Source organism: Aulostomus chinensis, chromosome 9 (assembly GCF_037954235.1).
Source record: "Aulostomus chinensis isolate RoL2024-O1b breed Wild chromosome 9, RoL_Achi_v1.0, whole genome shotgun sequence".
NCBI classification, from domain to species: domain Eukaryota; kingdom Metazoa; phylum Chordata; class Actinopteri; order Syngnathiformes; family Aulostomidae; genus Aulostomus; species Aulostomus chinensis.
The window spans coordinates 8,333,407-8,347,934 of NC_141328.1; the positions used below are offsets into that span (position 1 = coordinate 8,333,407).

Consider the following 14,528-nt stretch of genomic DNA (forward strand, 5'->3'; position numbering starts at 1 on the left):
ATTTTTCAAGAACATTGTCTTTTCAGGGTTATTTTCATTCTTTGTCAAATGATTTGCTCTATGATCACTTTTCTGATTATGCAGCCACTGTTCTAGGGTCCCAGGCCTTTTTTTGCACAACGATATGTTATATGATAAATGCCCACACAAATAGACTCTGGCAGTTTCCCAGATTATTGATGAGTTCATCGCATCATTGTTTGTTTATTGTTTTTTTTTCCCCCGAAGGTAAAGGGATAACAACATTTCTGCTTTCGAAGAGAATTTTAATCTTCTTAAAAAGAATAGGGATGTGTGTGATCAGAAAATGTAAGAAACAAATAGCACATTCGATAAAAGGTGAAGTTTTTGACATGACATATATATATTAGCAGTTGATGGTTTTCCAGAACACATGAAAGCAAACAGATCCAGGAACCTTTTCCTCCTATTCAAATAATAAGGTGAGGAATTGAGATTACATTCATGTAAAGACATTTTCTCACCTGAAATGAAGCCTTGTATCAAAAAACATCTAGCACCTTAGACCAGTTGAGAACAGTTGCAGAAACAGATTTTTTTTATTATTATCATTTTAAATCAGGAGTGCAATCCAAGTGAAAACGAGTGTTCGGTTGTTTGAATAAAATATCTCAATATATTAAAATATTCACGAATCGTGATTTTTTTTTTTATTGTGCATTCAAGGGGATATCAATCAAACTGGAGTTGGTTCAGTCGATGTTTTTATGCCTGTCCTCAATAGAATATGAAGATGAATCACCTTCATAGTAAGTTTTTAATATCTTCTGTTATAAAGTTAAAAAAAACAACCTCTTCCAAAGTCATTCAAATAACAAACGTGCATACACTGGTTCAGGAAGTAGAGTTGATCATAATAGAAAGGTTTCTGGTTTAATTTCTGGCTGCTCCAGAGGTCTGTCAAAGTATTCATGAGCAATTAAATGTGCCATCAGTGTATGAGGGAGTGTGTGTGCGCGCGCGAGTCTGTGTCATATAAAAAGGACAAGAGTAGTGTTAAGCTATGTAAATGCAGAGGCTAATGCTAACCCTAGCCTTAAGCAAGAACCATGTATTATGAGCTCATTATCATTCCCATCTCTGGTGGTTTGGATATTCTGATATACTTTAACTATGAATAAAAAGGTCGTTCTTTCGTATAATCTTACCTTAACCTATCAAACAAAGTTCAATACTCACCAAATTAACAGACAAAAAATGAACTAACCGCAAATAACTGTAGCAACCACTATAGCTGTGTGTCATTAGCATCATGTTTCCATCCATGACATGGCATCCTGTGACGCAACTACAGCCAGGGATAGCACATTATAGCAGTTTCTCCTTTACATCTACAGGGAAGTAACCAGATCCTTTAATTACAAAGGACATGAATTAGAATGAAGAAGAATACAGTAGAAGCTCAATTAACGATTTATTTGGTGGTGACAAGTTTGATCTGCATTGTGTCGGACCTTGATATCAACTCTTTTGATGGCACAGAGCAGCATGTTTTAACCCCAGCAAACTCAGCTGTGGCTCTGTGCCACTTAGTCTTGATTAATCCTCTATGATCAACTCCTATGTGGGAGAAGGGACGGGGCTTTTCCAGACAGAGAGTATGTAAGTAGGTAAGATAAGAACAGAACCAGGACAGTCCCATGAGCTCACTGTCTGGCCTGATAGTGCAGCTACGCCTACCTGAACCAGCTAAGACTGGGGAGTGTCTCAAAGGAGGTTTTGTGGAGCTTCATCTCATCTGTGTGTCATAAAATACCAAATATTACAAAACCTTTGAGATTTTGCCCATGTTTAATTCCTCTCTCCAGTGAAATAACAAATCATGTCAGGCTCAGCAGCAGAGATGCTTATGTTTAAGGGTCACTGTGACATTATGAGTAAAACCGCTTTCCAGCAAATCGCCCACATACAGTTCTAACATTCTTTGTTAATACTCTGGTCTGAATCATTTCCCCTGGAATCAACAAAACAAAGTGATTATGTGAGGACAGATAAAAAAATAAAAAAAAACACAGTACAAGAAAAAGTTCAACACAGTGTCATGTTGGTTCAGATCAAGTTTGACCTCTTAAGTAGTATAAACTTGAACTTAAACTTCTTGAAAATAAATTACTTTGTGTAAAATTGCAGATATCTTGGGTTTTGCAACAGAATGAGTCTCACCAAAGCCACTGCCATGAGATGTTTCATGAATCAACCGATTCATTCTTTTAAATTGTTTTAGTTATGGATCAAATCTCATCAGTGCAGAGACAAAGACTTTTATTCAAAAGTACTTGGAAATATGAAGAAAATAAAATAGAAATGTATGGGAATATCTTTCTAAGACATAATTGTTTTCATTCAGCAATGTTAAAAGAAAAAGGCAATGACTTTGGAGGAATTGCAGGTGCAGGATTATACAAATATTTTATCATGAACTAAGGGAAAGTGAAACCTCAAGTACAAAAAAATGCAGGGTAATCCTCATTGAGGAGCTTCAAAAATGTATCTGCAGTAAGAATCTTGCATGAATTATACATAAGGCTGCCGAGAAGACTTTGCAAGTTTCATCGGAATCATCTTTCATAGATTAGAAAAAGAAAAAGAAACAGTGTCCTACAATGCTAATTCACAGAAAAACACAGACTTTTTTCATTATTCATCTATTATCTATACCGCTCATCTCATGCAGGGTCATAGGGAGCTGGAGCCAGAGCCAATCCCATCTGACATTGAGTGAAAGGCAGGGTGCACTCTGGACAGGTCTCCAGTCAATCACAGGGCTGACACACAGAGACAGCCATGCAAACACACATTCACACCTACAGCCAATTCAGAGTCTCCAGTTAACCTAACTTGCATGTTTTTGGTCTGTGGGAGGAAGCCGTAGCCCCATGCAGGCATGCGGACAACATGCAAAACTCCTCACAGAAGGCTACGGGCCAGCGGGGTCAGATTCAGAAGCGACTTTCTGAGAGGCAACCACTGCACCACCCTATGCAGTATTTTCCACAGCTCTATTTCCATTTCCACTACTTTTGGATCCGTGCGAGTGGTGATATGAAGAATCAGAGGAAATGTTTATATTCATCAGGTTTCTAAGTGCAAAGACTTGACTCGGTTTGCATTGAATTCAAAAGCGTCTCTATGCACAGTAGATAGTGCTGTCCATACTGAGAGCTCACAGCTAAGGAATGGTTACAGAATTAAGGGTGACTAGTATGAACACACACATGAATCTGGACTGCCCTCTAGTGGTCAAACTGTTTCTGAAACACTGGTTCGCAAGCCTGATCACAAGGCTGTGCAGATTTATGACAACTCGTAACAAGCAATTTTAATGTTACAGGGCTGTACTTCATGAACATAATCTTATAAAGAAGCTATAGCTCTTCTTCAGTTGCACAATATTGTTGCATAAAGATTATTACAAGTCAATGAGGGGATGCAAGAGCCTGTTTAATTCTTCTTAAATTCCATTTTCCAGTGTTGAGACCATGTCATGCTGTGAGTGCAGGAAATTAAGGGATAGATTGATACAGTGGTTTATTCAAAGCAGTTGATCAGAGCAATGAAAATGACAGTAGCTGTTGGGGAAATGTGTTGGCAGCAGCACAGCAGACACAGAGGGTGGAAAGGAATGACAGCTCAAATACCAACATGCCACAGAGCAGCACAAAGCGGCCTGTGTCGGTTTGGCAGCATGTAGCTGCTTCCACTGCATTCTGAGATCTTAAAAGCACTGTGTTATTGTTAAATTATCATAATGTGATCTATATTTACAGATTTAAACATATTTTAATGATAGTTATCAGGGGTTTATTTCCTTATCAAAAAATATACGTGTGAATTTGCACGTAAACTTATTCAAACAAGATAGTAAATTCCAGCCAATAGATTAAATGTAGAAAAATCAAGGGTGTGGTCAGGAAAACAAAAAAAGCAGAACCTCAAACACATCCGGGTGTAACTCTACCAACAGACCTAATTGCACAAGAAAAGATTAAAGTAATCATGATCAGATTAGACACAATACGCTGCTCCAACAGCAAAATGCTCAAAGGTTTTAATGGGACCGATTTCAGCAATTAGACTCGTAATCCAAAGGTGTGCTGTTTTCTCAGCAAACAATTAAGTTCTGGAGAGACAAGTACAGTGCAATTCCATTTTCATAGCAATGAGTGACCATAAGTACAAAAACTATGTCTTTAATAGCCTCCAACAGCAATAAAATGTTTTTACACAGTCTGCTGCCTTATAAAAGTGCCATCATGAGCAGCACAGTGTTGCATAAAGACTAAACCAGGAGGTGAGAAAACAGGTTGCACCAGTTCTCCAAACATCAGATCAGATCAGAGGAAGCAGAAGCTGGTGCCTCAATTTGCGCTTTGACATGACACACAAGGGCCTCCTTTCCTATGCAGTAAGAGGAACACAAATATGACGAATGCACAAATGATGTATGGCTCTTGTCAATGGATAGGATTTTTTAAAAAATTATAAAAATGCTTGTGAAGTTGTTCAATCAGCAAAAGTACAACAGAGCCATGATGACAGTAGATAGCATGCAGCAACAAGCTAATAAGTCTTGATGCTATCCAACCACACAAACCACATGTCTAAGATTCTTATCAGCTTATGGCCACTGACTACGTGCTGACTTACAGTAAGGTACATTCTAGCAATACAGGGCATTCTTTCTGCACATGATTTTGTTGAGTCTTGATGCTTTGACAAACTGAGCAAACAGGATCGCTGCAAATACACCAAGGTTTGCATGTCATCCACTGCGGTTTGAAGAAGTAAAATATGAAAAAAACAACGAAGAAACAAAAAGCAGAATTATACATGGAACTAACACATTGAATGTGTCACAGAAACAAACAAACAGAATTGTTATCTAATAGTTCCCAGTTCACAAAACAGATTTCAAAATGTTAAAATTAACCTATCGTTACCTCTGGAAAGTTACAGTATTCTATTTACAAAGAAGCCAGTACATAGACTTCTTGAATACCGGTTTTAGGAGATACGGTACATGTAACCGTAAGATATAAGTAACAAACCCATGAGAATTCATGGTGTTCAAGTCCTGTGAGGCAGTCTCTGGTTATAATAATGCAGCAAGTTAGTAAGGAAACACATAAATATGTGTTAAGCAGCATCCCAAAAGCTTTGTAATGTCTCCATCAAACATGTGATGGGAGTCTGTGGAGTCAGTCCCTCAGAAGTCCAAGCTTTTTCAGGGCCTCACGACGCTTTTCTTCATTCTCAGCACGCGGACAGATCAGGACGCTGATGCCTTGCGATCGAGGAAGCTTCTGAGAGTCTGAGGAGTGCTGAAAAGGAGTAGAGGTAAACAGGGACCTCCGAGACTCTAGGTCTTTGCTGGTGACAAGGCCCGCCTGAGCACTTGAAAACTCTGTCCCGCTCCCCAGAGAGGCAGGGCGTGGCCGACTGTTTCGCAGCTGACTGAGGTCCTGCTCTCTGTTGATGCCCTGCTTGGCCTCATGGGATTCTTGTTTCACTGATTTAACCTTTGGTGGGGTTAGCAGTTTTACCAGAGCAGGAGGGGTTTGAGGAGGGGTAAAAGGAGGTGTCTTCCCATCGGACAGTTCAGTATCTATGCTGGGGTCACAAAAAGCAGCCGGTGCTGGGAGAACACCAGGCGCTGCAGTCACAGCTGCAGGAATCACAGGTGGGGCAGGGATGAACACCGGGGGTGGGCTGTTGACGCGGGTGTGAGGAGGAGTTGAGGGTGGTTTACGTGAGGCTGCTGGGCTGCCTGGAGAAGAGGGAGCTGCCCACGATTTTCGAGTTTGGGGAGAAAGTTTAGGGCTCAGGGATGGGGCGTGATCTGCATCACTGCTCTTAAGCAGGCCAAGCTTTCGGAGCGCCTCCAAGTGGACTCTCTGAGGGTCCATCAACACCCGGTCACTGCATGCAGGGGCCGAACTAACCAAGTTGCCATCAGGGCCTGCCACTGATGACTTGAGTGACTTTAGGATAATGTTGGCAGGAAGCTTCTTGGGCTTGGGAGCTACAGCAGGTGGACTTTTAAGCTCAATTTGCTCAAGGGGAGAGTGCAGTGGGGGACTCATTGGGGGGCCTGAATCAACAGTTAGTGGACTTGGACTTGCAGGCACTTCATCTGGGGGTTTGCTTGCAATTTCCTGGGTCATGGGGGTGTTTCCTGAAGACATCCTTGCACAGGCTCTCTGGCGTAGTTCCTCCAAGTCAAGAGACGCTACTGGCTTGTTACTGGAACTCTCTGCTGATGGAGGAAGACTCTTTGTACTTTCTGGCTGCGGAGGAGCTTCTGGCTCATCCATGAAGTCTGAAGGAGGTGGAATCAGACCCAGATCCATCTCAGGAGGGACAAGAGGCCCAGAGTTTGCAGAGCCACTCTTGGCATTGCCATCATTAGCAGAGAAGCACAGCACCTGAGGAGCTGATGAGTTTTTTCCACCCACAGATTCAGAGGCTGGAACTTTGGGTTGAATCAGGATGTTCATTAATGTTTTGAGATCACTCATACTGGCTGCAGAGGCGGTCCTGGACTGTGGTTCTGAGGTTGGATTCAGAGATAGATGCTCATCCTTGTTTTCAGTGGTTAATGCTCTGGATCCAGGCTCCACTGCTAACTGGGCAAGTGGTGTGGGAACTGCAGTACTGAGCAATGCTTTCTCATCTTCTCCAGACTTCAAACTGGAAATATCTACAAAAGAGGAGCAAAATTGATTCCCACGTGGGTTAATTTTTCAATTGAAATTGTGAAGGTTTATCAGTGAACCATATGAGAATACATTAATCCAGAATATTCTTATCCACCATTTAGTATTTTCTGATCCAGATGTCCAAAGTCAGGTTCATCATTGGATAATCCACTGTCCTCCTGCACCTCCAATGCTTCAATAGTCTCCTCCAGGTACATGAGACATGCCCTCTCTTCAGGAGATAAGTGCTCCATACTGTCTTCACTCTGCATGCAAAGTAAACCTCACGGTGAAACATACAACATAGAACTTTTTAAATGACTGCATTTCGACTCTGAGCAGGCAAACAATTTCTCAACTTGTCAGCGATCTCTGATCCCTGCTTTCCTCCCAAACAAGGTCATGAGACACAACAGAGGTCGACCCTGTTTAGTGTTCAAACAGCCACAAAGGTTTAACTGCTATCGGTTATCATCACTCTGTAGAATTTATTTTAGGTTGCAAGAGAGCATTTGAGAGGAAACGCAAATGATCATATTTAAAAGGCCCTCACTGAACAAAATGGAGATTTAATTCTGATCAAATACAAGAGAAGGTCCAAGATCAAATGCACGTTTTCTCATAACCCCCACGCAAGTCAACATCAAAACCTGACACGCAAGTCTCGGTTCTTCATCACCATTCCAGCCACAACTACCCATTACTACTTCCTACTCAAATAGGACAGAGGCTATTAATAACACATAAGTGACTGCTTCTATTATACAATGAACCCATAAATCACTGGGTCGGACGAGTGTGTCCACATCGGCACTCACACAGCCGGAGTTCAGGCTGATTACACTGTCGAAGCTCCCAGCACTGTCCATATTGCTCAAGGATTCTATGGCAACGCCACCTGGCCACGAGTCACTCTTCGGCATTGCACATGAACGAGGATGAGTGCAGGGTGAGGCTTCACAGTCCTCTTAGTCGTGTGTAAAGTTCACCGAGAGTCAGTTTGAGGAAGAATCTGAAAGGTCAAGCAGAAAATGCTTTTCAAAAATTTTTTTTTTCAAAAGCACAGGTAAAGAGCTGCATCTTTATACCGCATTCGATGTCACATTATCTAAGAGATGAAGCTTTCGTTTGAGGTGCAAAGCAGAACAAACAACAAAGAAACAAAAGATGCTCTCCAATATTTCCAACAGTGTGCAATAAATCAAAGCTGTTAGATAACAGGTCGTTGTGACGTAATGATTCTAATAATCCAACCATGAAGATGCCATAATAACCTGAAATAATCACCACATGTATGATAATTGAGACACAAAATAGTCAACATTAGTTTGTAATTTTTTTTACACAAAACATAACCAGAGTTAATGACATCCACCCACTATTGAGAGGGTCGCGGGGAGGGGGGGGGGGGGGGGGGGGGGGGCTGGAGCCTATCCCAGCAGCCTTCGGGTGTGAGGCAGGGTTCACCCTGGACAGGTCACATATAGACAGACAACCATTCACACTCACAGTCACACCTACAGTCAGTTTAGAGTATCAATCAGCCTCGTGCCCTCTTGATGTCTTTGGACTGTGAGAGGAAGCTGGAGTACCAGAGAGAACCCACACAGGAACAGGGAGAACATGCAGACTCCACACAGAAAGATCCCATGTCTGAGCCAGGGCTTGAACCAGGAATCTTCTTGCTGTGAGGCGACAGTGCTAAACACTGCACCACCGTGCCGCCTTCATGTTACATAAATTGTGACAATTTTGAAATTCTAATTTTTGCCATAACAGACATCCTTATGTTTTTGTTTTTTTTCACAAATATTAGACAGTTTATTGCTCAAATAGACGCCCTAGAATTTATTCTTTGCCGTTACACCTTTATTTTATTCAAAACAAGTGATGCATTGATTGAAAGAGATATTTATTACTATTATAGCATGCTAGCAAATACATGCTAGCAGTACACTCAAAAGCTGTACTGGTTTTCTAGCGGCTTGTAGTGGTTCGTGTGAATTCATATTCCTAAACAACAAGCTTCTCGTCATGTTGAATGTGTAAATACACGCTGTGTTACATTTCACTGTTACGCTGATTATTTCCTGCTTATTTCCTTTTGTTTATTACTACTGATCCTTCAGGTATGAGGAAGAAAATATTATTACTTCCTTAATATACAATATTCCTCATTTGGTGAAGACATTAAAGCCTCTTTAACTTGAAAATATAAGTCATGATTTGATAAACAATTATTCATTTTCTTCCAAGGACTTCCTTTATAAAAAATGGAAACTGAAAGTTGTCCTTTAATTTTCCCACTCCTTGAGGAATACCCAATTTGTATTTTTTTAATAAATTTGGATTATATTTGATTTATATTAACAAAAACAATAAACGGTGATAAACACAATGCACAGAAACTGTCGAAGAATTTGATTCCTCATAATGTGCAGAAGGACATTTGTTTTTTTTGTTTTTTTCAGAATATAAAGCGCAAGTTGCCTGAACTAATACAACATAAATGTGTTTTAGTACTTGTGAGAATGCATTTATTCCAGATGAAAATCAATCAACAGCCTTTTCAGCTGCTAGTGGAATGGACTCCCACAGGTCCTAACATACCCTTCTGACCCTTTACCCCTGTTGATGCACCCTCATGCACATGCATGCAAGGCTGCTAACAACATTCTCTCACGAGTAGAACCATCACGTCAGAAAAGTGAAATAAAATTGACCAGCATTATGGAGCCAGGCTGCACGGTGGTGCAGTGTTTAGCACTGTGGCCTCACAGCAAGAAGGTTCCGGGTTCGAGTCCCGGCTCGGGCACGGGATCTTTCTGTGTGGAGTCTCCATGTTCTCCCCGTGCCTGCGTGGGTTCTCTCCGGGTACTCCAGCTTCCTCCCACAGTCCAAAAACATACAATTGGGGACTAGGCTGATTGAATACTATAAATTGACCGTAGGTATGAATGTGAGTGTGAATGGTTGTTCGTCTCTCTATGTTGGCCCTGCGATGCAATGGCGACCTGTCCAGGGTGAACCTCGCCTCTCGCCCGTTGACGCTGGCATAGGCTCCAGCCCCCCCGCGACCCTTAATGTGTAGGAATAAGCGGAAGATGACGATGGATGGATTATGGAGCCAACACCTATCAAACCTGAACAAGATGACAAACCTGCAGAGCAGAAGTGGGAAACTGTGCTACACCCACAACTGAGTCAGCATTTAATAGTGACAGGAATGTCACTTTGCTTGCTTCCATGCCTCTTTGACATTGCTTAAATTAAAACAGATGTTCCTGGGTGTTTCTCTTGAATCACAAGTCAGCAGATAAAACACTTAAAGTGGAAAGAGGAAGGATCATCTCCGGGTCTTTATTGCCCTTCTAGCTGCAGCAACAGATGTGGGATGCTTGTTTCGAGTGATAACACATTACAGTGTGTTGACATTAATAAAGAGGTCAAAAATGTGTTTGACTGGACTGAGAACTGGTTTAATGGTTAACAGTAAACATAAAGTCATGCAAAACACAATGTTGTGCAACTGGACTGAACAGAAAAGTGTCATTAATGATTAAACCCAGTGATCCCACTTTAAATGATTATCATTGACATTTGTGTGCAAATATTTGCATTTTTCTCTGATTCAAAATCTTCTCATTAAATATATATAAAATGATTCAAAGCTTAAATGATTCAAAGCTTAAACACAGTTGATCAGATATTTCATAGGGAAATGTAGCCTTGGATATATTAAAGGTGATTATTAAGACAACCCGCGATCATCCATGTTTATATATATATATATATATATATATATATATATATATATATATATATATATATATATATATATATATATATATATATATATATCCAAACTAACCAACAGGAAAAAAGTAAAACATAAAGCTGCAGCTTTGAAGACGCGATCAACTCACATCCACCCCACCAATTTAAGGAAATCAGAATCTAGTTATGGTACACCTTTCACGTTAGACTATCAGTAACTAGGATTGAACACAAAAACGTCGCCCTCATTTATAGACGATGAATTCAGAGAACTCACCGGAGAAGTCAGACATGAAGTCTCCTGCTATAAATGATCTGCTTTCAGGCCATAGCGGCCGTAGCGTCGCAGCACGGTTCCTGGAAACGTGAATGAGAAGTGAGACAGTGACGAAACAGGTGGGAGGTAATTACACCGGTGAGCCCGTGAACTTCCGGATGTTGGCCAATCAGGAAACGTCTGATTGATGCGGGAAATCCTTCATCGAGTTCCTCATCCACAGGCTGTATTAAAAACTTTGTTTTCAGAGTTCGGTTGAAGGATAAATGCAGACTTAAATATATGACGCGATAAGCTCAACCTTCTCCTGTGTAAAGGCACTAACATTTTTGCGGTATAATGTGGAATTTTAAACGTTATCTGTGGTCAAAACACCATAAAGTAGTTATAGAGTATTATAACTGCTATTCATAATGAATTGTCATTTTTACAAGATCTAAAAATTTGAGCTTTTTTTTGAGAGGGCAGAAATAATAGCCAAGTTTTTTTTTTTTTTTAAAGTCTTTAAACTACTAACCTGGCACAGTTCACCAAATAAAGAGTGTGTCAGAGGAACATGGAAGCTGCAGATAGATTTTAAAAAGTCTAGACCCTCATTAGGAACCACAATGCCATGGGAGACACAACCTGGGGCCCAGAGACATGCAAACCACATTAAAGGGATAGTTCACCTAAAAATTGGAAATCCAGTCATTATCTACTCACCCTCATGATGATGGAAGTTTTGGTGATTTTTTTGTTGTTGTTTTTTTTTTTAGTTCACTAACTACTTCTGGAGTTTCACAGGAAAGTTGTTGCAGTAACCTCCCAAACAATTGAAGTGAATGGTGACCAACTTTTAAACATAGACAAAAAATACCTAATAAAAGTGTAAAATTCCTCCATGCTGCTCAACTGAAGTAATCCAAGTGTCCTATAGGCTAAACATGCCAAGCTGTTTAGAAAAACATCGCTGCTGCCATCCTTTTAGCCTCCCTGCCCTCTGTAGCTTGGAGTTCTCAGGCATGATGTCATATTTTTAGTGAGGTGGAGGTTTAATAATGAATCTCCCTCCAACTCAGGGGTTTTTGAGATTACTGCATCAGCATTTCCTGTAAAACTCCAGCGGTGTTTTGCAGACTAAGACATTTTAATCGGATTTTCCATCAGCATGACGTTATGATGACTGCATTATCATTTTTAGGTGATCTCTTCAAGGTGATTGTGTTTTTTTCTGTTGTAGTTTTTTTTTAACACGTAATTAAATACAGGTAAGATGCAAGCATACAAAAGTTCATTGTAAGAGCAGTTAAAAATAGAATGGAAAACACAGAATTGAAGGAGTTCTTTGCTTCACTTCCAGGATGGCTCTTGAGTGGCCATCGTTATGGGGAGGGTGTTGGCTTCTCTTAGAAAGGGGAGGAATATTCCGGTGAACTGGGTTGGCCGTCCTGGAAACATAAGTTTGTTGGAAGCAAGATGTTACCTACTTCCCTGAAAGTCTTTGCTCGCTGCTTGCAGACTGATAACTAATTAAAAATCTCCTGTCTGAATGAACTCATAAATAATGAGGACACTGAAGAGGACGAGCCAACCTCATCTGATCCTCAGCAGCTTCAAACCCCCCGCCTTTTCAGTTGGGGATAAGCCAAAGTCAGCAATATTCCATCAGTACCTATTTTCTAAACTTCTTATTAATGGAGAAAGAAACATGGTAGAACACACCTTATGTACAATTAGATGAATTTCCTTCAGAAGAAGAAATTTATGTTGTCTCTGTTCCAGGGGGGCCCCAACAAACTTTTATCTAAATTTTCAAATTCCAGATGAATGTGAGCTTTGTTGAGTAAAGCTGTGTGCCACTGGACAATGTATTTGCCAAGATGCTCTGTTTTTCTCAGGGCCTCGATCCGAAGATATTGCAGAAGATGATTTCATATTAGCTTGAGGTTGTGTATTTTGGGGAGTTATTGTAAGTAAGAACACGCGTGCGGTGTAAGAGTGTACTCAGTTTGATTTCCTAACTCTTGTTGGGTCTGTTTAGCATAGAAGCCTGTATTTCTAAACATTTGCACCGCAGCAGTCTCTTTGGTAGTCGTGCTAATACTCTGGGCGACATGGCTGAATATGCCAGACAGATAGCATCTGTCAGCTGGAGGAAGTGGAGCAGAGCCAGTTGCCTATGAAGGCCTGATCTTGGTGATTAAAGGAGGACATGTTGGGACACCACTAATTTCTCAAATTCAAATCTGAGGACCACAGCAGAGAACAAATATCGGAACGAACAGCACACCTCAGCGGTATACTTGTTTCATTCAGTGGCAACTAAGCAATTAGCATCATCATGGAAACCCTCCCTCAAGATATCAGCTCATCACTTATCAGCTGCTGCATGTTTTTTCTCAAAAACTTGAATGATATTGCTGTCAATCTTTGATATGAACTTATCTCCTTTCTGTTGAACTCATTGTTTTTTCACGAAACATTTTTTTGGTAACGAGCTGGAGTCCTGCCTCACATGTTCATCGACTCTAAATTATAACATATTGTCATTTACAACATCCAAACTTTGATAGGCCAATAAAATTTACTTATTTAAGAAAAAAAAAAACAGTTAACACATAGCAATGCCTGTCTCCATGAAGAGACAAGATCAAATTTCAAAACCTAAACCCAAAGTACTTCAGCAATTTTTGTTTTTTGCACTAGTTATAAAATGAATTCACATTTAATTCACATTTACAATAAATACTGTATAATTAATTACAGCTCAAGTTGTTTCTGTAAAAAGAAAGTCAGCTTTTGCAATGAGAAGACAGATAATTCTGCAGATACTTACAAATGTGGTAGTTGTTTTATTTCCATAAAGAAAAATGTTTTCAATGGACTTTGAGAGTTAATAAATCAATAATCCTTGAGTTGTTGAGCGCAGTCAAAGTGTTTTCAGTCACACAAAGTCAGTTGCACACTGAGCACCCACAGGTCAGCATCATATACCGTCTGCAGGAATGACGCAACTCTGAACATTTAATTCTACCATGTCCCAAACGCATTCAAAAGTAGCTTGATTGAACATTGCAATAAGTGAGTCTCAGAGTTGTTTTAATTTATGTAGAATGGCTGTGTACGGCACGAGGCATGTTTGTAACATCACTCCCACTCTTGTCAGCCTTGAAAGCTGAAATGTCCTCAGGAGTTTCCACACAGACGTTAAAGTTTGTGATCAATAATCCTTGAGACGATCAGGAGCAAAGTCAAATATTTGAGCTTTGCAAAAGTGTCTTCACTCACGAAAAGTCAGTTACATTAACTGTCACCCACACACGGGTCAAAGTTGTACGGCTAGCATATATATATATTTTTTTAATTGAATGTTTAACTTAAAGGAAAATTTTCTAATTTTTACAGGTAAATATTTCAATAATAGTTTTTTTCTGTTCATGCACTTGTAACCATAAATAGTTTGAGAGTTTAAAACCCATTTGGAAAGATTAACAACTTTATTGTTATCATTATATGAATATTCAACAGAAACATGATTAGACTTCCCTACCGCAGAATTATTATTATTAAAGATTTTCAAAATGAGCACATACTGTTTATGAAATATTCATATTTCCTCGTGCTTGAATTAAAATAGTTTCCACCAATTGTGACTATTTCTTTTGGTCACCTGTCGCATTTTAACAGTGTCCATATATTTTTTAAAAGAAAGTATTTACGGACACGAAACCATTTTAATAGTTGAGACCTTAGTCTTTTTTCTGCCGGTTGGG

At 40.0% G+C, this 14,528-nt stretch overlaps 1 protein-coding gene across 2 annotated transcripts; it reads right to left on the reverse strand.

Moving 5' to 3' along the window:
- Positions 1–2,598: 2,598 nt before the first annotated feature.
- On the reverse strand, positions 2,599–10,877 carry LOC147255675 (specifically androgen-regulated gene protein). 2 transcript variants are annotated; one of them, XM_086213527.1, is made up of 4 exons: positions 10,774–10,867; positions 7,538–7,731; positions 6,835–6,985; positions 2,602–6,721 (listed from the first exon to the last, which is right to left on the reverse strand). In XM_086213527.1, exons 2-4 carry the CDS (start codon positions 7,640–7,642, stop codon positions 5,220–5,222), a joined length of 1,758 nt encoding a protein of 585 aa, XP_086069653.1. In that variant the 5' UTR covers positions 7,643–7,731; positions 10,774–10,867; the 3' UTR covers positions 2,602–5,219. The 2 variants fall into 2 exon arrangements, with proteins under 2 accessions (XP_086069654.1, XP_086069653.1); XM_086213528.1 differs by lacking the exon at positions 7,538–7,731 and having other exon boundaries at positions 2,599–6,721; positions 10,774–10,877.
- Positions 10,878–14,528: the final 3,651 nt, after the last annotated feature.

Coding starts and splice junctions, on each gene's coding strand:
- LOC147255675 (XM_086213527.1), bottom strand. CDS start 7,642: ATGCCGAAGAGTGACTCGTGGCCAGGTGGCGTTGCCATAGAATCCTTG. Junction 6,986..7,537: donor TCAGCCTGAACTCCGGCTGT/GTGAGTGCCGAT, acceptor CTTTGCATGCAG/AGTGAAGACAGTATGGAGCA. Junction 6,722..6,834: donor GGATCAGAAAATACTAAATG/GTGGATAAGAAT, acceptor CCTCTTTTGTAG/ATATTTCCAGTTTGAAGTCT.